General features: G+C 30.4%; 3 protein-coding genes across 3 annotated transcripts; 2 read left to right on the forward strand and 1 right to left on the reverse strand.

The window, feature by feature from the left end:
- On the forward strand, window positions 6,537-12,227 carry LOC109341722 (mitogen-activated protein kinase 20-like). Its single transcript, XM_019579684.1, has 10 exons — window positions 6,537-7,053; window positions 8,119-8,527; window positions 8,804-8,931; window positions 9,066-9,125; window positions 9,406-9,555; window positions 9,657-9,812; window positions 9,989-10,200; window positions 10,320-10,421; window positions 11,297-11,454; window positions 11,532-12,227. The coding sequence occupies exons 1-10, from the start codon at window positions 7,027-7,029 to the stop codon at window positions 11,990-11,992; spliced, it is 1,863 nt and encodes a 620-aa protein (XP_019435229.1). The 5' UTR covers window positions 6,537-7,026; the 3' UTR covers window positions 11,993-12,227.
- Window positions 17,318-18,027, forward strand: LOC109329300 (transcription factor PAR1-like). The gene has a single exon (XM_019562978.1). The coding sequence runs from the start codon at window positions 17,407-17,409 to the stop codon at window positions 17,833-17,835; it is 429 nt and encodes a 142-aa protein (XP_019418523.1). The 5' UTR covers window positions 17,318-17,406; the 3' UTR covers window positions 17,836-18,027.
- LOC109341771 (taxadiene 5-alpha hydroxylase-like) lies at window positions 19,144-20,863 on the reverse strand. The gene is made up of 3 exons (XM_019579744.1): window positions 19,861-20,863; window positions 19,567-19,754; window positions 19,144-19,443 (listed from the first exon to the last, which is right to left on the reverse strand). Exons 1-3 carry the CDS (start codon window positions 20,822-20,824, stop codon window positions 19,147-19,149), a joined length of 1,449 nt encoding a protein of 482 aa, XP_019435289.1. The 5' UTR covers window positions 20,825-20,863; the 3' UTR covers window positions 19,144-19,146.

Below are 21,068 nucleotides of genomic sequence, written 5' to 3' on the forward strand. Positions count from 1 at the left end.
TATATAAGGAGGAGTATGAGTGTTCTGTTAAGATTCATATATGTCTAAGCACGATATTCATATGAATTCAGATTTAAAATAGTGGGGATCAAGTCCTTTGTGAGATTCGGACCATCACAAATTCTATTAATATTAAATAGGAAAATTTGATTTCAATAAAATCAATTCTTCTTATAGTTGAAACTTAAAAGACTTGGCATGCTCTTATATTAATGTTAGATTCATAATGTTTGGTTTAATGGTATAAGATTCTAGTAGATCTTTGAAGATTAAAAATTAAAAAATGTGATTCGTATAAACAACTTTTATTAGAAGAAACAATTACATAACCCAAATGAGATTAATTGATATTGTTGTCAAAAAGAGAATTTATCTCTTGTTCTCATATAGACTTGATGAAGACCTGTGTCATGTGGCATATTTTATCCTCAAAATTAATGAAGTTTTCTTTATGTATATAATTTAAAGACCTAACTTTCTTATAATTTAACTAATAGAATATACTGTTCTGTGACCGACAAGTTTTAGTAGGAGATGGGGCACCTTTAATGACAAGTATCCAATTTTTCGATTTTGTTTTCATGTATCAAGTCAATCAAATTTCATAGAATAGTATACAAATATTAATTTATGTTATTATAATTTTTACTTTTAATCAAATGAGAATTTCTAATTAAATATGAACATCAAATGGAATACTAAATGGGACACGTAATCCCCTTCCATTTGGAATTGGACAAAATTATCAGTAAATGAATTTTACGAATCCATCCAATGAACTAGTCCACATTCATAAACTAACAGGTTCTTTCACTTCGCTATTCCCGCGTCATGTGCATATCCTAATCATTTCACCCGTTTTGTTTAGCTCTCATATTAAGTTATTAACAATGCAACTTCTTCAACCTTGTTCACAATAATTCATAAAGTTCAAAATATACTAATGTAAAGTTTTTACAGTATTCGCATATCATTTGTTGTTAATTTGTATTACTTTTATTTAATATTAGATAATGGTTAATATATAAATGATAGATGTGAATGATTTACTGACAATATAAAAAACATTTACACTATTAATATAAATATATTAAATCCTAATTCATATCATAATTACTATGTTGGAAAATGGCTGCTTCAAGTTCGAATTAAATCCTAGGTCCCTCCATTACTATATTTTATACCATTATATATCTAAATTCTTCACATTATCACTTCAAAATATTAAATAATAACCTACTTTGGAGTTTTATACATTAGCAATTATAATAAGAAAAACATGTATTAACTAATAGTGTATGAGTTTTATATATTGTCCAGTAGTGTAATCATATATAATTAATCATCATTGACTCTTCAAAAAGTAATACAAATAAATTATAGATAATGTATAATTTTTGCTTAATATATATTTTTTATACTTACTTAAGTACGTCCAACATAACTAATATTATGATTTTACTTCTGAATTGCTTAAATTCTCCCCAAGAGCTACACGTAACAAAAACTTTTATTATAAGCTTTTTAAAGTAAATTTTATTCCATCAAGATTGTTTTAACATCAAACATTAGAGCTCATGATAGAAAAGTTATAATGAGATAAATATGTATATTGAAAAGTTGACTTCATTACTTTTTGAAGTTTATAAATTCATAATTTCTGAATACAAAATTAATGTTTCTGATGCTAACATTTTTATATAATAATGTAGTTATTATATTTGTAAATACGAATGCACATTATTGGTGAAACTATATGTCATGGTCCAGTTCAAAATTCAAATGGAGAAAGAGCCACGACAGTGTCACTTTTTGTTGACGTGGCAATCCCAATACCGTATATTCTCTCTCTTTCTCATTTACCTGTATTATACATGTATGTGTCCTTTTTCTATACGTTACGCTACGGTAACTGTATTTATACTCAAAGTGGACAATTATAAAAGCGTTTAACAAGGAGAGGGGCAAATATGTAAACATGGAATGAAGATTGGCAACTCACGGATCCGTACAAGACACTCCAAGTATATATTTTGGCAGTTTTGTGATTGTTAACCTCATCCATTTATTTATAGGACCCAGGTCAATTGGAACGGTGTCCTATTTCATGTCTCAAACAATTAAAATGTGATTTTTTTTTATTTATGTGACAAATTGTGATAAACTTTGGACAGAGAATGAGAGACGGTTGGGAACATGTGATCATTGTCCTTATTTATGATGGCAAAAATCACTAGATGTGTACCCAAAATTAATAACTATAACCAACAATGTATTAATCTAATGGTGTAAGACCTCACTAAATCTCTAAAATTTATAATTTGATTTCTATGAATGATACTTGTTGGGAATGACAACCACGAACTCCGAAAAAGATTAGTTTTTTACCAAAAATGTAGGAAAATATATTTAGTAAAACTAAAAAAAATTAATAACTACAGTAGCATGTTACATGACTAAAAATTATAATGAAGTAATAAGTGAATAATATAATTAACTATTTTTTTTGAAATGTTAATAATTGTTATCATAAACTAATGTTATATATCGAAAGTGATGTGTATATATAATATAAAAAGAATTGTTAGTCTTTGATTTACGTGCAGAATTACTTCTTTTATGTCCTTTAATTTAAAGAGTATTCTAGTAAGATTTACTAACAAGATCCAGAGAGGTATCATTTAAAAAAATTGAGAGATAATAAGTTAACTATTAAATCAATATTAATGGATAATATTATTTTTTTTAAAAGAAAAATATTATTAAAAAATATGGATAACATTACTTGATAAGTTTAAATAGCACAATGTCTTTAAAAGTATATAACAATTTTTTAAATACGCTCCTTCATTAAACATTTACATATAACTTACCTTTTTAGTGATATAGACTAGTTAAATAGCTTATTATCTACTCAATACTATTACTAAATACACTCTAGAATGTCAAATGGTCCTTCAACAGTTATAGATTTTTTCCCTAATGGTGTCAAGTGCTATCAATTTGATGTTAAAAATAGTATCTTAAAATGCCATTCCATTATATAAATCAAGTAACTAAAAGATTCAAAATGGCAAGTGCATAAAAGAATCAAAATGACTTATTTATATAAACTATGGGTTAAATATATTAAGCAAATATGTACCCCAAAAGTCATCAATAGGTTGAAATTGTATCTTCCCAAGAATTCATCTAAGTTCTATCAACTCTACGTTTCAAATTATGTCTGAAACAATATCATGAATTATTGATATTGAAGTAAAAATAGGAAAAAAAGTTAATTTTTTTAATTAATATAACATATTTTTATTAGCCTGATATATGATTTAAGAGACCATTTGCGAAAGAAGATCATTGTCCTTTTAGTAGATATTATTCATGAGCTGGCACCAATAATCTTAGTTGTAAGTTCTAGCTGGCACCAATAATCTTAGTTGTAAGTTCTAGCTGGCATATACAACAAGTGTAATTTTTTTCTATGTATGCAATGTTTTTAATGCTTATAGTAATAGATAAAAATTGCTGATGAACTTATTCGTGATCTACAATATAATATAATCAATAGTTTATTATGCTATATTTGGGGCGTTGTTACGTCACATAACCTCCAAGCATTGAAGCTTGATTTAGTATTATTTTGTTTATATTTGGAAGCTAGTTTTGGCGTGAATTTAAATATAGTTTAATGAGAAGAAGACACATTCATGATTCATCAACAATACGTCAAGACAGATAAAATGTCCATGTTGGAGGTTATGGACAACCTTTCATGCAACCAAACACAAAGGTTACTTTATTCTTCTCATGTTTCTAGGAAGTTACATTTATGTTCACCTAAATATGTTATTATAAATAAGAAAATATTTCCTTGTATCATCGAATAACTTATCTGGTAATATAAGAAAATACATTATTTTTTGATAAATATAATGAGAAATCATTTACTTAAAATGTCAAAAACTAAGAAGTATAGGTAAACTATCTGTGTGAAAGCATTCAAGACCACTAAATGACGGAAGGATTTTTTTTTTGGTTTCCAACATGTATTCTCGCACTGGAGGCAATTTTATCCAAATCAGAAACATTCACAAGTACGTGGGGCTAACTCTTCCAGTAGTCTACAAGACTTGAACTCGAGACATTGCTTAAGGAGAATCAAACATGTACTAATTGAATCATCATCCATTTCCTATAAATGAGTGGAGGATTAATAAAAAGCAAAGTTAAAACAACTATTCCACTTTCCTCGTTTGCTATAAATATAATTACATATACGTTATAAATACAATTATAGATATGTTGTACCAATTTTTTTTATTTTTGATATAAAACCTAAAACCTTTATTTAAGGAAGTAGCTTAACTAGAGCTATTGGGTTTGACTTTATAAATTAACATGGAGATGCTTTAGATATTTGGTACATAACCTTTCTCGTTGGTAATGATTGTATCTGACTTAAACAAAATTACAAGGATAATTCATTTAATAAATAAATAAAACTATATTATGCATTATCCGTGTAAATATTTATACATAATCAATATGTCATTCACCATCCATTTGTACTACTGTTTTTAAGAGTCATTGATAATAAAACATGAATAATAGATAATGCAATAACTATATATAAAACTCATATATTGTTAATGCATAAATTTTTTCCGTTAGTAAATAATATTTTGGGGGTGAAAATGAGTCATTTTAAAAAAATTATAGCCATGAAAAGTGATGTATTATTTGAATTAATACATATTAATTTTATATAGGTTGAAAATAAGACAGCGTTTACCAATAGATAATTTTTAATTCGATTTATTAAGATGATATATTATATAACATTACTCTTTCATGATTTATGATGCAAGATTAGCTTCAACGTGAAACACATTGTTGCACGTGATTTGTTGCGTAAGCATTTGTGTTGAGTAGAATAATTCCGTTCTATTTTTGGGATAATTTAATGACTAAATCAAACATAAAATATGATTCAATTCATTTTAATTAATCGTAAATTTTATTATAAGAACTGAATCACCAATAAATAATTCGGTTCAGTTCCATAATTTTCATACTTTAAAAAAAAATCATCAATTCAAAGTGTATTACATAATGTATTGTTTGTCCATTTCAACTACAATTAACATGCATAATTCTATAACACAAGTCAAAATAAATCAAATGTAGAAACTTGACAAAAAAAAGTAATACAAAGTTAAAATAAAATTGGATCTAATTATATTGCACAAAACACTAAAAGAGGCTAAAAATAGTGTATAAACTCCAAACCCAAATGGGAACATAGTGTATAAACCACAAACCTAAATGGGAGCATATTAGTATTTATAACATAGTGTATTGCATAATATTGGAGGTGGATAATATTAGTATTGGATGTTGATAATCTTAACCCTATCTTACTAACTTTAAATCATAGTCATTTAAATATAAAAATAGAAAAAAACAATATATAGTTCAGTTTCAAAGGTTCATAAATTCCCAAAATCATAAACCAAACCTAAATAGTCCAAAAAATAAACTAAATTGTGAAAATAATCCGAATCATGTTTTGAGGTTCGGTTTGGTTCCAAAGTTTTTGTTTTTGTGTTCCAGTTTATTTTCTGTTCTATCATATAAACATATTCGAAATTTAAATTGCCTGTTAGGTAGGATGATGATCATTATATACATACATGCAAATATATAAAGGGAAATTGGACTTTTAAAATTGTTTGATTTGAAAATATTAGTTAATATATATAATATAATATTAATATATTGATAATATATTATATTAATATAAAAATAATATATAACGATGATAAAAACATATATTTAAAATGTGTGTATATATAGGTTATGTATTATATAGTTACTTTTAGTTAATTATATGTTTATATATAGTCAAGTCATATTATTAATTAATGAGTTGAATTATATTTAACTTAATTTCAATTGTTTATTTAATGTTCAATAATCAACCCTTTTAGTTCATAAAAGTCAACTTATTTTACCATATTATTTGTTATGAATTGCACAAATTTAAACAACAACATCACATATAAGCTATAAAGTGAAAACAATCATAATAAATAAAATCAAGAATCGTAAGAAATGACTCATTTCCATCCATATACTCATGTTTCCATTATAAATCGTTTTTGCAAAGAACCATTGAATCTTTTTTGGTAATCAATAGTATGTATTGACTATTTTGGGTAAGAAATTAACTTTTTTTGAATACATGACTGCATATCCCAATAAGTATCGCTCATAAAAATTGAATTACTAATTTTTTTTATTATCTTAAAAAGCTGTTGAACCTTACACTACTACACCAATACACACTCCAAGTTGAATAAGGTAAGTTGTTGACATTTACCTTTCAAAAAAACATGCCACGTGTGTGGCACACAAGCTCTCACGTATGACACAACTTGCAATTTACAAAAACACCCTCATTCTTTTCAAAATTAACATATACGCCACTTCAATCCGTATCCGTATTTTATACATTTTGGATAAGAAGAAATGCAACACAAGCTAGATCTAATCCTTAAAAAGCTCTCAAATACTTTTTCACTTATATAACTTCTTTCTCTCTGTGTCGGTGTACACTTTCCTCTTTTCTGCACCATTGGGTTCTCATTTTTCACTTCATTGCAGTATTCAGCTGCAACTTTAATCAAAGCATTGAGAAGTTTCAGATCTTTGGTGGGGTTTGAAAAATGAGTGATTTTTTGTCACTGGGTTGGAGTTTTTTCGCTTCATGATTGTGGGGTTGTGCAAAAGTTGGGTGCTTTTGGAATTGGACGAGAAGTGCATGTGGGTTTTCATTTGGATTATTCTTCTATGTTGTTTCTTCAAGAGTTTTCGCAAGATAATATTTTCATCGGAGTGTGGGCTTTTGATACGGAGCAGGGGTAGGTGGGGAAAGTGTGGTTGAAAATTTTCTGGGAAAACTGAGAACTTTTGTTTGATCTTCATTCAGTAAGAACCTTTTGGAGATTTTGTAAGTATTGCCACATAATGCAGCAGCCAGATCAGAGAAAAAAGGTGGATTTGATTTATTGTTCCATTTCCAAACCCTCTTTGGAATCATGTATTTGTTTGTGAAAAATCATTGCTTTTTCATGTGAGTGAATGATGAAATAAAGTACCCATTTGTAAGTAACTGATTTAACAGAATGATGAATTGTTGTTTGTGTTGGCGAGTAGTGAGATGAATTGAACTTTAGTGGGACCACTTTAAACATTTTCCTGATATTTAGTTCATCACATGATGTGATTTCTCTCCCCAAATTTCTGTTACTTATGTAGGATAACAGTTATGGTTGACAAGATCTTCCTTTTCACCGTTTTTTTGGAGGGATATAGTGTTGGAATTCATTTGTTGTTTTGATTGACATGTTTTGTCTTTTAACTGCAGTAGATGGCATTTTCTCTGTTGTTTTTTTCACCCCACTGTACCCTTTTAGGTTTCATCTATGAGGTGTGCTTTGCACGCTTTTAGGTGCATTGTACATGGTTGAATCACCAAAATATCATTACTTGGTACATTTGCTTGTGTGTTTCAGAAGTAATTAGAAAAATATCAATTTGTTTCAATGTAATTTTCAATTGGTGCAATAAGAAGAAATGGTGAATTGGAGAAGAGGTAAGTCTTTTATCTTGAAGTGTTGATTGATTTGTCAGAAGAAGATTTGTACATTATTAAATGGTATTGGATGTTTAGTTTTCTCCTTCTCGTAGTGAGGTTCCACCGAAGTTGCGGTGTGAGGCCTTTCATGAAGACAATTTGTCCTTTTATGTTTATTATTCCTGTTTGCTTGTGTTATTCCAATCTATCTACACATGATTTTTGGTCATCTTATCTACCCTTTATCTTGGAGTCTATGATTTCCTAATACCTTGATAGTTCCATAGTGTAAATTCTAACGAACATACAAATTTGTGTCATGTCTGGTCAGTTCATTGGTGAATTGATATATTTCCTTTATCAATAATGAAAAATTGTTATCTTTTTGTTTTCTTAGATTGTTTTTTTGATGTTCCTAAACAATCAAATTTGAGCTTGCCTGATTTTTAGTATGTGTAATAATTATATTATCTTTGCTACAGAGTTCAACGGAGATGGAATTTTTCTCCGAATATGGTGATGCCAATCGATACAAAATTCTAGAAGTCATTGGGAAAGGAAGTTATGGCGTTGTTTGCTCAGCTATTGACACTCACACTGGTGAAAAAGTAGCCATAAAAAAGATTCATGATATCTTTGAGCATATATCTGATGCTGCTCGTATTCTCCGAGAAATAAAGTTGCTTAGACTTCTACGCCATCCTGATATTGTTGAAATTAAACACATTATGCTGCCTCCTTCTAGGAGGGACTTTAAAGATATTTACGTTGTTTTTGAACTCATGGAGTCTGATCTGCATCAAGTCATTAAAGCCAATGATGACCTAACGAAAGAGCACTATCAGTTTTTTCTATACCAGTTACTTCGAGCACTGAAGTATATTCACACCGGTACTCTTCAATATAAGTAGTTACTTCCTTGTGAATATCATATTTGAATATATGTTGTGTTGCTAATGGCTGTACCTTGTGTTTGTCACTTCATAAGTCATAATTGATTTTGCATGATTATCAGCATTGTTAATTTTTTTCGCGCTTTGTTCTTGGTTCTTAAATTTGCATACTACTTTTTCTCAAAAGCTTCACCCATTCATTTGTTATTTTTGCATTTTATTTTGCCTTTCATCAACATGGCTCATATTTAACACTCTTATCAACTCAATGCAGCCAATGTCTATCATCGAGACCTGAAGCCTAAGAATATATTAGCCAATGCAAACTGTAAACTTAAAATTTGTGATTTTGGGTTAGCTAGAGTTGCTTTCAGTGACACACCAACAACTGTATTTTGGACGGTATTCCATTCTAACTTTATCTCTGTCTGCTATCTACCTATTTCCCAGCATAGCTAGATACTATTTTAGTTTCTCATATCAAAATCTTTGGGAAAGTCGGGGCTGATTTTTCCCTGCTTAATGCACATCTGTAGGACTATGTTGCTACAAGGTGGTATAGAGCACCAGAGCTCTGCGGATCATTTTACTCGAAGGTATGCTGACTTGTTCAAGATTCTTTTGGATATTATTTAAGTAGCAAAGATCCTGAATATGTATGATCTTGACTCACCATATGCTAATTAGTGCTCATCAGCGTTGTGTGTAGAAGTTGCATGTCAATCCATGATAAATTCTTTCTGTTATCTTCTTTCCCATCAATAGCTGAACACAGAACCTAGGACCAATCTATTAGTTATTTTTATTCTACTAGTTATATCTGCTACTTTTATTTTTATATATGTTGATGAAATAACTCTAAGGTATTGACCACAGTATACACCAGCAATTGATATTTGGAGCATAGGTTGCATCTTTGCTGAAGTTTTAATAGGGAAGCCACTCTTTCCTGGAAAAAATGTTGTCCACCAGTTAGATTTGATGACAGATCTGCTCGGGACTCCCTCACTGGATACAATATCCCGGGTAATAATTTTTTCCTCTATAGATGGGGAAATGTTTGTATTGCTTAACGTAATTCTACTAACACCATGGTTTTGCTGGTGATAATATTTTGTTTGATGCAGGTACGCAATGATAAGGCGAGGAGATACCTAACTAGCATGAGGAAGAAGCAACCTGTACCGTTTGCACAAAAATTTCCTAATGCAGATCCTTTAGCACTACAACTATTGGAAAGGTTGCTTGCTTTTGATCCAAAAGACCGGCCTACCGCCGAAGAGGTTTGTTATATTGTACTATATGGCTAATTTATCTAATATTGAAAAATATATTAGTTTGAATTGCATAGTTAACTTTTCCTTTGGACAAAAGAAGGTATAATGAATCATAGAGCAAGTATATTGCTATAGAATGTTACCCCTTGCTCAACAATTTTTGAAATATTTGGTTTTTTCAGGCATTAGCTGATCCTTACTTCAAGGGACTCTCAAGAGTTGAGAGGGAACCATCCTGCCAGCCTATTACGAAAATGGAGTTTGAATTTGAAAGGCGAAGAGTCACAAAGGAAGAAATTCGAGAACTAATTTTCCGAGAGATTCTAGAGTTCCACCCTCAACTACTAAAAGACTATATAAATGGAACAGAGAGAACTAATTTTCTTTATCCAAGGTTTTTATTTTTTTGGTTTACTTTCGAGTTTCGACTGCTTGTTATTTTCCCTTAATTGTTTATTCATATTTTCTATTTTATTATCCCCCTTACCCTTCGTCCTTGCTTGTTTTTTACAGTGCTGTTGATCAATTCAAAAAACAGTTTGCCCATCTTGAAGAAAATGGTGGTAAAAGCAGTCCAGTCATGCCACTGGAAAGAAAGCATGTATCACTTCCCAGGTAATTGATTAATGTAGTATCTCTATGGATTTCGTTTGTCATTTGCTGCAATCATAGATTGTCGGCAGAAGGTTACTTTAGTTGTATCATACCTAAGATAGGATTGAATATTCGATGATTAATGCTAAATATGTGCATATGAGATGCATCGAGATTATGCATGTGTGAAATGAAAATGGTATAGAGCAGCTGATTCTGGTGATTCAAAGTTAGTTCTAATTTAGGGCCCATTTGTTTAGGCTTTGAAAAAATGTTTTTTTTTTCCAGAAATCTTTTTGACAAAAACAATTTTTGCAAAATCAGAAACCATTGTTTTTGGTTGCAAGATTGATGAGTGATTCTAACTTCTCTCCTCTCTTGCCAGAATCGATTTTCAAAAACGTTTATTTTGTATGAATCATTTTTTTGAAATCCTAACCAAACAAGTGATAAGACAAATAAGCACACTCTTAATCCATTTAATGCTACATAGGATAAGTGCCAAAGTACTGAAGTAGTATTTATACGCTGTAGTCATATCACTATTGTACGTAGTTGGCACCTTAGATCTTTCTATGATGGAATTACATAAAATGTCAACTGTAGTGGATGAGTCACTACATGGAAGAGTTGCTAATACCCTTTTTCGCAATATTTACTTGATAGTCCTTTTCCAAGTTATTGTGGTAAATTATTATCTATGAAGCTCTTTTCCTAAATTATTTCCAACCATTTATTTTGCTGTTCTTCTGTCTTAGCATGGTGAGATGAAATCACATGTAGGGGACCAAAATAGTTCTCACATATTCCAAGCTGCATTTGCTTCCATGATTTATCACTGTTTTAAGGAGCATAATTAGATTATATCATACCGATATTTTTCGTATTATTGACAGGTCAACAATTGTACATTCGAATATGGTACCACCAAAACAGCAATCAAATATTGCTTCCACCAAAAACCGACAAACAGCTGAAGATTATAATAACAATCTCAGAGATGCAGAAAACCCTGTGGTGAGGTCCATTCATGGAATGCAAAGAGTTCCACTGGGTATGTTATCATTATCATCAGTCTCTTCAAATTAATATGCATCACATCTGTAATCAACATAACATTTTTATTTTCAGCAAAACCTGGTAAAGTTGTTGGACCAGTTGTCCCATACGAGTATGCGAGTGTCGTCAAGGATTCTTATGATCCAAGGACATTTATAAGAGGTTCTGTTCTTCCTACTCAGCCTATGCCCCCGACATATTATTATCAAAGATCTACCTCTGGGAGTCAAGAAAGGTCAGCACCAACAGAAGCTGATAAGGGTGTCTCTTTACAAGCAAAGCATGCTCAACAGCAATGTGGTGCCAATGCCAAAATAGTACCCGATATAGCTATCAATATTGATTCCAACCCCTTTTATATGACAAGGGCAGGAGTGAACAAGATAGAACAAGACGATCGGATAGCGATCGACACAAACTTGCTGCAGCCAAAGTCTCAATATGGTGCGATTAGTGCAGCAGCTGCTGCTGCAGCCACTGGTCATAGAAAAGTGGGACCTGTTCAGTATGGTATGACAACAAGAATGTTCTAGTGGAACAAGTGTTTGTGTTTGTGAATATTGATTGGCCAGGGTGGAGCAAATTCTTATAGAGAAAAATGCTGTAGTCTTTGATGATTGGTGCTTGTGTGAAATGACATGAGCTGGTGCTTCCACAGAAAAAGCTAGCTTTCTCTGGTCTAACAGCTATTAACTTTGGTTACAACTTATGAAGAAATTGTACAAGTGAAATTGAGTCCTATGTTGTAATTCTATCAACATCAAATTTCCATCTTTCTGTGTTCCTATATAATGTCTTGACATTGAGTTAGAGATGGTTCATCATTTGGCACTAATGTGCAAAACTTGAGCAAAACATTTGACAAAATAAGAACTATAGTCTATCAATAATGTCATTTGCTCATAATAACTCCTATAACCAACTTCCAATCTTCATTTTTTATTGGTCAATATAAATAGTACATGATTCCTTATATGAGTATATAATTTGTACCTTAAGTGCAAATAGCATTAGCAATAGTTAAGTGATAGGATAAATAGTCTCTGCTTTCTTAATTTTTATTTAAAATTTGCTTACAAAAACAAGGCTTGTGAATTGAGTAACACTATCTAGAGTCTAAACAAATAATTTCCTTATCTAAAATAACTAGATTTACTTTTATTTTCACCCTCTTTTTCAATGGCCCATATTCTATAAAATAGGATCACATGCTTATACATTATTTATGGTTAAAAACATTGTTCTTTACCCAAACATAAAATGTGTTATGTCTGTTATGGTAATTTCACTACAAGAAAAATCATTCTTGTAATGTTTACAGCCAAATAACTTAAAGTCATATGCAAAATATAATCACTTTCAAACTTGTAACTAAATGGAAAATAGCTTCTGATTTTACATAAATAAATTGTTTTTACCACACAAAAAATATTCCTAGAGAATCATTTTTTTCTTGAAGCTTAAACAAATCGACCCATCACAATCTTTTACTTTACATATAACTTTTTAAATTTATGAAACAGAGTTTTTTGCTGTTAAAATAAAATGTTCCTAATTATGGGCACAACATATTCTGTACAACTAAGTTTACAAAATGTGACTGTTATACAACTCAAAGTTGTAGAAAACTACAAAAGTTGCTGGCACAGAAGTACATGATAGATGCAACATATTTGATGAAATTACATCTGTATTGAGTTGGACATAGTGGAAAGTGTGATGCAAACTCACCAAAGAACCTCATGAATCACTCCAGCTGCCACAACCATATCAAACTAATATCGAAACCCATGATTTTTTCCGGTACTATCAAGGGTAATAATAACGAAGTCTTATACTACTAGACCAACATATTGTTGGTATTAAAACACATGATTGAGATAATGCATTTGAATCCTTTTCTGTTTGTGGATATTATTTGGCATTTACTGCCATATGCAAGCACAATAGCTGCAAACTGCACACAGTGGGGGCTCACAGATTTAAGTTCTGAGTCAGTTCATGTGCCTATCTTTAAGTTAAACAGTTCCAGAAAATTATATATATATATATATATGAATATTCCTCACCTACTCTACTACTGCATGCATTTAATTTTCTTTTATGTACATATATTTAGGAAATAAATGTTGATCAGTGATATTGTTGCAGTGAGTTTGGGTCTCAAGTGGTTTTCTTGTTTCATTTTTAATTTCCCTAAGTACCCCGAAAACGGATAAAAAATGAAGATATGAAACAAAACTTACATTTCCTACATTTTGTTGTTTGAAATTTATTTGTGGTCCATGCCTAGTTCATTTATACAGAGAATGTTCTTTGATTAAAGATTAGTAATTCAGCTTTGCTCTATTTTCCATGTAGACTGTGGAAAAGGAAAAATGCTTTAGCAAAAATAATGTGTCAGACTAATCACCATAATTATATATCATGATTTGGTTATAACCATTACATTGTGGTTAATTAAACAAGTTAAATATTAATGATATTTTTGTCTAACACTCTTGCTTGCTGTCATAAGTCACATTGGACCCCCATTAATTTGAGTCAACTTCTAAAGATTTGTTTTACCTGGGTAAAACTTTTTCCGGATGAGCAAATCTTCTGTCCCACAATTTGTGTTACTCCATGTAATATAATTGTGATTGGTTAAAAAAATAATAATTAAATTTTTAACTTCAAGATATTTTTCAACCAATCACAACTTATGACATATGAAGTGACACACATTACTAAGACAATAGATAGAACATATGCATCAACAATATAAGAGATTTTTACAACCACATCATTGATTTTTTAAATATAAATAATACAAATGAATGATAAATAATATTGATTGCGTTATAAATCTTTATACTCATAACATAGAGATATTGCCCTCTATTTTTATTTACACATGGTGAATTTTAGAACTTATTCAATTGAAATAAGGCTCTTTATAACAAAAATTTAGATATTCATTATATATTTTTATTACAATTTTTAGCTTCACATGACCTTGCAGTGATGGTGAAAAAAAATAGAAAGATGTGATTATGCATGAGTAGAGGCCTACCATGTGAGGACGAATATCCTCTATCCCAAAATCTGTCCCGCTCCAATCAATTGTAAACAAATAATATAAAAATATATCATTTTGTTTTTAAAAAAAATTATTTACTTATGTGTCAATTTTTAATTGGCGGGAACAGGGAATTGAGACAGGTGATCCCTGTTCCCATGTGAGAGGCTTTCATTTCCTTGCGTCAAAAGATGGTTTTGGCATCTTTGCATGTTCAAACAAGAGCAAGGGTCAAAAGATAAACAGAAAAACAAAGGATGCTCTAAAATTTTGAACACAAAGAAACACTCACGTGGGTTCCACACAAAAGCAATTACATTATATATGTCATATTGAATTATATAGTGTGCCAATGCCCTATAATTTGGGGGTACGGATCCCTATTATATTAACAAAGAAAAATGAAGAAATTGGAAATTAGTATGGAGTGGGATGTACTAAATTAAATGATTGCATTAGGAAGAAGTTTATAGTAGCTCATATTATAGAATAGATTGTAGGCTCGTGCTTCATATGGTTTGGATATATATAGACAAGATTTGTAGAATTTCGTAAAGAGTAAACTAAATGGAGGTTAGTTCAATTTCTAGAGGAAGAGAGACAAAAAAAATCACAAATGAAATGATTAAGAAAAACTTATAGAATAATATTTTGTCAATAAATATAATTTATGATAAAATATTATAGTGTCGTTTGATTCGATTTGTGTTGGAGATTATGTCTAGTGTGATAATTAAAAACATGATTGTTGTAATTGTTCTAATTTAATTTATAAAAAAAAAGAGATGTAGACATGTAGTGTATGAATGTAACAAGAACAAAGAAAAAAATGATTGGGAGTGAGGAGATAGAGGGGAAACACATTTATTGTCTAATTTTTTATATCACTTCATGTACATTTTTGATTCGTTGAAAAATATTTAAGTTAAAATTGTAATTATTAAATATATTTTTTACCGATCATATCTTATGACACAAAAGAGTGAAACAACAAATGTGAGTACCATATGTCCAACAAAACTAAATCTGTGTGATAGAATCCCAATGACCCTATCAGGAGATTGGTTTCCTTATTGGAAACACCACAAATTCCCCTCTCTCAATTTCCACCACACTCTCTCAGGGCCTCCCATCACTACAGTTCACTATTACTAAAGCTGCTTGCCAATCACTATTCACCAGGAAAAACATTAGTAACAATATAAAAAACCAATATAAGTATATTTAAATATAAATGTTTGAATCCTTTTCATTAATAAAGAGACTAGTGTTTCAAAAAATAAAAAAATATAATTTTTAATGATACATTTATCATTTTAATAAAATTATATTTTTATTATTAAAAAAATGAAACAAATACTTGTCTCTTCATTAATATAAGTATCAGCTTGGTTACGAGTGTATATTGTAAAGTGAAGTGATATCTTGGAGGGAATAATAAGAGTTAATTAAAAAAGGTTTTGTAGAAGGATGAAGGATAAAAAATGAGTAAATTTTCTTTTAAAAAAAAGACGTTGGCATTCATGTGAATAATGGTTAGGCATATCATGTATTCTATTCATTCCAAAACTTTTGATGTTTAACATAATATATATAGTTTAAGAAGTCAATAAATAATGCTAAATTTTAAATACAATTTGACTAAAATAACATCATTCAATGTATATGGGAAATTGAATTAGAATGAAATGAAGAAAAATTAAGGAGTGAAAATGAAAAGTTATAAATAAGGTATAATTGTAAAGTAAAATAAATTTGTATTGAGTTTACAAAAAACATTTAGAAAAACATTAAAAAATGAAAAATCCATAAACAAACTAAGGAAGAAAAAAAAATATATACACTGTCATTGTATCATCACTATTTATATTTAGTCATCATTAACTCTTTTGAAAAAATAATCTAAATGAATAGTTAATAATATGTTATCTATGTATAAATCTTTATATTAACAATGTATAAATTTTATACGGGTGGAGCAATGGGCAGAGATAAGAATTTGCATAGGAAAGAGAAGAGAGTGGAGAGGCACATGGGTGGGTGTTAAGTTGAAGAAATTCATGTGATCACATGTGCTTTCTCTCCTTTTGTTTTGTGTATTGTGGGACCATTTTTTCACATCTCCACTCTAACCCTCTTAACGGGGTTATATAGTTTTCAATCACATTTTCTTTACTTTATACAATTCACTTTTAACTCTACCATATCCCACCATTCTTACTTTGACCCAAAACCCAACATAACTTCATTCTAGTCTTAGTACCTAATAATAATGTTTATTATGAATAATGAATGCGATAACAACAATATATAAAACTCTTATATTATCGGTGTATATATTTTCTCTTATAATAATATTAACCATATTTCTTATCTCTTATAAAATCATCCAAAAATATCTTATTAAAAAAGACAAGAGTTTGTATCTCATGGAAATGACAAAAAATATGCTTGAAATAATTTCTAAAACACTCATTTAATATTATGAAAACAACTTATGAATAGAGGACGATGATCTATTGTCTTAAATCATGTCTTAGACCAATGATATTAGAGAAAAATAAAAAATATATTGACTATTTAATTTTTTAATTAAATTATATATTTTCATTAATATTTATAACATAAGATCCTTGAATATAAGGGTGAATTTAATTATTTACTTAAATACTTAAATGTAAACTTAGGCACTAAGTTCTTGATGAGATGACTAATTTATTCTCACAAAACATAGAAAGCAAGGGCATTTTTGTCCAGAAAGTAACGCCTATATTACTTACTCCAATCCAAAGACAGTGGGACCCAGCTTCGTTGGCATTGACCTTTTTGTCCCTCGTTTTCTTCATTCATATAATAATAACTCTCTTTTGTTTCTCTCACTCATCAATGGAAGAAGAAAACCCTGATACAACACAAACACCAACACCAACATTTCTCAAACACCATTCTTCTATGCTCCCTCATGGTGTTCACAAGTCTCTGCATGTCCTCCGCCGCAGCCGGAGGCTGTGCCGGAGAAGCGGGACCAGAGAGTTGATGAAGGAAGAAGTCATGACAGTGAAAGAAGAGAATAATGACAAAGCTTGTGTTGTCAAAGAAGAAGAAGAAGAAGAAGAAGAAGAAGAAGAAGAGATAGAGAATAAGATTGATGCATTGAAGAAGATTGTGCCAAATGGAGAATCACTTTGTATAGATAAGCTTTTTGATGAAACTGCTGGTTATATAATGGCTTTGCAGTCTCAGCTTAAAGCATTGAAAACTCTTGCTGGATTCTTTGAAAACTTGGAGAAAGAGAAAACAAAGCTTGGAGGTTGATAAATATGCATGCTTTATCAATATCAACATGAAACATTGGAACCATAGGTTAGGTTCTTTTGGTTTCATTATTATTCACCATAAACCCATTAGTTAGATTTTTTTATTAATTTAATTACCTCTTTTTGGTTTTATTATTGTTCTTGTACCTTTGGTTGGATCCAGGAAATTTTTTCCCATTTCTTAGATTCTTTTGAAGTTTATGTTTTATTTTATCTATATGTATCTTGATAGTTAATATTCTTAGCCTGCATGAAGAGAAGTTTGGTTAGTATTACATAAGTACTTATGAATTTTGAGTAGTTGGTTCTAGGAATCAATCTCTATGTGGTTTAACTTTTTGGAGTGAGTATTAGTCTAGATTTTAACATGTGATAAAAAAATTAAGGGTTTAGATTTTTTATTGTTTTTAAATTAGATTAAAATTAAATTTTATAAAAATATGTATTTATTTACATTGTAGTACTAAAGGGTTCAGTATTGGAAAAATTGGATTTCTTGGTGTTACTGTAACTGAGTGTTTTTCATCTTGGTCTAGTGGGCCAGCTTATTGAGTCTAAAAAATCTGGATGAGATAAGACATTGTCAAAAGCAACATGGCACATGCAAATGTTGTCATTGGTTACTTTCTTCTCTATTTTGTTGTGAAAACTTTGCTTTCGAAATATGAAGGGTTTTGGTGGAGACTAAATGTAAGTTAAATAGGAACTTATATATCTAAAAGAGATTAATTTCTAATGGATAATATTGCTTATACAAAAAATGGTCTTGTCTACTTTAAATTTAATTTCTTCTTTATACTTGTTTAAAATTATACGTTTCTTATGATTCAGAATAAATGTCGACTAAAATTCTTTTGTTTTTTGCTATAGTAAGTCATTTATATCCACAATGCAAATAAAAGTTGATCTCAAATTAGCCGTTCATGCTCATTTACATATTTTATTATATTTTTTGCACACATTTCATTCAGACATTAAATAATTTTTTTGATTCATGTCCAAGTAACATGTGCTTTTGCCTTGATTCATAGACAGCATAGGTGAGATGAGACATAATAAGATTAATCACTTTTTATTGCTAATGTGTGCAAAGATGGTTTAATTTATATTGTGGAAAAACAAATTATTTTAAGGTCATAATCTCTGGACAAAGATACGATGTTACGAATCATGTTCTGCACTAATGATACTGAAGCAAAAATAGAAAAAATAGTGAATATTTTATTTTTTAACTAATATGATATGTTTTCATTGGTCCGGTATATGATTTGGGACATAGTTTGGGACAACAAATCCTTATGTCATAATCTCATGCATACTTGGAAGAAATTTTGATGGGCATTCCTAGTGAAGGATAAGGCAAAGGATCCATTGTAACTGGCTCCTCTGGATGGAGTAAGAACCAATGATATTGGGTCACAACATAGTGCACAAAGATGAGGATATTCAACTTAGCTAATTGATACCCTGCACATAATCTTGGTCCACCTCCAAATGGAACAAATGCATATGGTGTTATTGCTTCCTCAAACCTACTTGGGTTGAAACTAAGAGGATCCTTAAAATATTCTTCATTGTAATGTGTCCCATATGTTGTCCATAGCACCTAAAAAATCCCACAAAAAATACCCCAAGTTTTTAGTTATATGGTTGAATTCATATATTAGCAAATGTAGTAATATGCATGGTTCCAATTTGTTCAAGAAGGAAAAGGGTAAGTAGTATTCACCTTCCATCCTTTAGGTATAGTGAGTCCTTCATATTCAATATCAGTAATGGCCTTTCTGAATGAACCAAAGATAGGAGGGAACATTCTCATGCTTTCTCTAGCAACTTGCCAAGTATACTTCATTTTCTTTATGTCATCCATTGTTAGATTCTCACCATGTTTTTTATTATTCATTATTTCAACATGTTCTGCATGAAAAGTTCAAGTACTTGTAAGTATCCACTAAAAAAACTTTGGATAGTTTTAAAGAAGGGTAATGATTTTGATCTGCATGAAAATGTAAAACTATGTTACCTTGAAGAAGTTTACTATAGCAATGAGGATATTGACCCAGCATCTTGAATGTCATGGCAATAGCAAAAGAAGTTGTGTCATGAGCTGCAAAAACAAGCAAAACTACATTGTCTATTACCTCTTTTTCACTAATCTCTCCTTGCATCATTCCTTGCACCAATTTAGACAGAAGCATTATTCCATCTTTTTCTCTTAACAAATTTCCTTCCATTTCCATTTCCTTTTTCTTCTCTTTCACCACTTTGGTCAACATCTTTTCTATCTCCACCCTTGCTTTCTTTGCTCTCCAAAATTTAGAACCTGGAAACATAATTGCTGGTGAAAACACTCCTTCCAGAACTCTTTCAAATGTATCTAGCATACCTTGCTCCACATTGATTCCTAGCAAGCACTCGAACACTATGCGAAATGTAAGCACTTTCGTCGAACGATAAAGACTAACATTTTCTTCACCCTTCCAGTTTGTAGCTAAATACAACTGAACTGAACTGCATATCTTTGGAACTAGAACCTCAAGTCCAGCATAGCCGAGGGTGGTGCCAATAACGCCGCGAAGGTATCGATGTTTGTCACTATCTTTCTCCATGATACTCTCACTTCCCATGAGTTGAACTGTGGAATAAGGCCAAGAGCTTTTCACCAACTTGAATTCATTAGACAGTATAAATTTGTTGGCTTCAGCTCCATTCACAACCACGGTTGGCGACCCCATTATCCTTGTTTTGAAGATCTTCCCATGTTTCTGGATTCTAGGCTGAACGAACTCTTCAAATAATTGGTTTCTACTCTGAGCATTGAAGAATTCTTTGGTCTCTCCAATGAATGGAAACCCCATGGCTCCAGGTGGAAGCTTTCTTTTCTCTTTGTTGCAGCATTGCTTGTGCCACAAGAAACTGAAAGAAACTAGTGCAATCAAGGGAAATAAGGCCCATAATAGAACATTATAGCTAGTATCAACAAACATTTGTAAACTTGTACTTATAAAGGACTTAGAAAACTTTGAAATCAACTTTAACTTGATGTTATTATCATATGCTGGTTCACATATTTATAGGTGGATGATTATGAATGAAGTCAAACCAATTGAATTTTATAAAAAAATTCTAATCATTCTTGCTTTTGAAGTCACTTCATTACTAATAAATTTCTTATATGAAAGCCTGTGATATGGTCAACCAATAATAAAACAGAAGAATACTATAGGCTAT

The sequence above is a fragment of the Lupinus angustifolius genome, chromosome LG02 (genome assembly GCF_001865875.1).
Source record: "Lupinus angustifolius cultivar Tanjil chromosome LG02, LupAngTanjil_v1.0, whole genome shotgun sequence".
NCBI lineage: Eukaryota > Viridiplantae > Streptophyta > Magnoliopsida > Fabales > Fabaceae > Lupinus > Lupinus angustifolius.

Coding starts and splice junctions, on each gene's coding strand:
- LOC109341722 (XM_019579684.1), top strand. CDS start 7,027: ATGCAGCAGCCAGATCAGAGAAAAAAG. Junction 8,528..8,803: donor ACTGAAGTATATTCACACCG/GTACTCTTCAAT, acceptor AACTCAATGCAG/CCAATGTCTATCATCGAGAC. Junction 9,813..9,988: donor ACCGGCCTACCGCCGAAGAG/GTTTGTTATATT, acceptor TGGTTTTTTCAG/GCATTAGCTGATCCTTACTT.
- LOC109341771 (XM_019579744.1), bottom strand. CDS start 20,824: ATGTTTGTTGATACTAGCTATAATGTTCTATTATGGGCCTTATTTCCC. Junction 19,755..19,860: donor CTATAGTAAACTTCTTCAAG/GTAACATAGTTT, acceptor CTTTTCATGCAG/AACATGTTGAAATAATGAAT. Junction 19,444..19,566: donor CTATACCTAAAGGATGGAAG/GTGAATACTACT, acceptor GGGATTTTTTAG/GTGCTATGGACAACATATGG.
- LOC109329300 (XM_019562978.1), top strand. CDS start 17,407: ATGGAAGAAGAAAACCCTGATACAACACAAACACCAACACCAACATTT.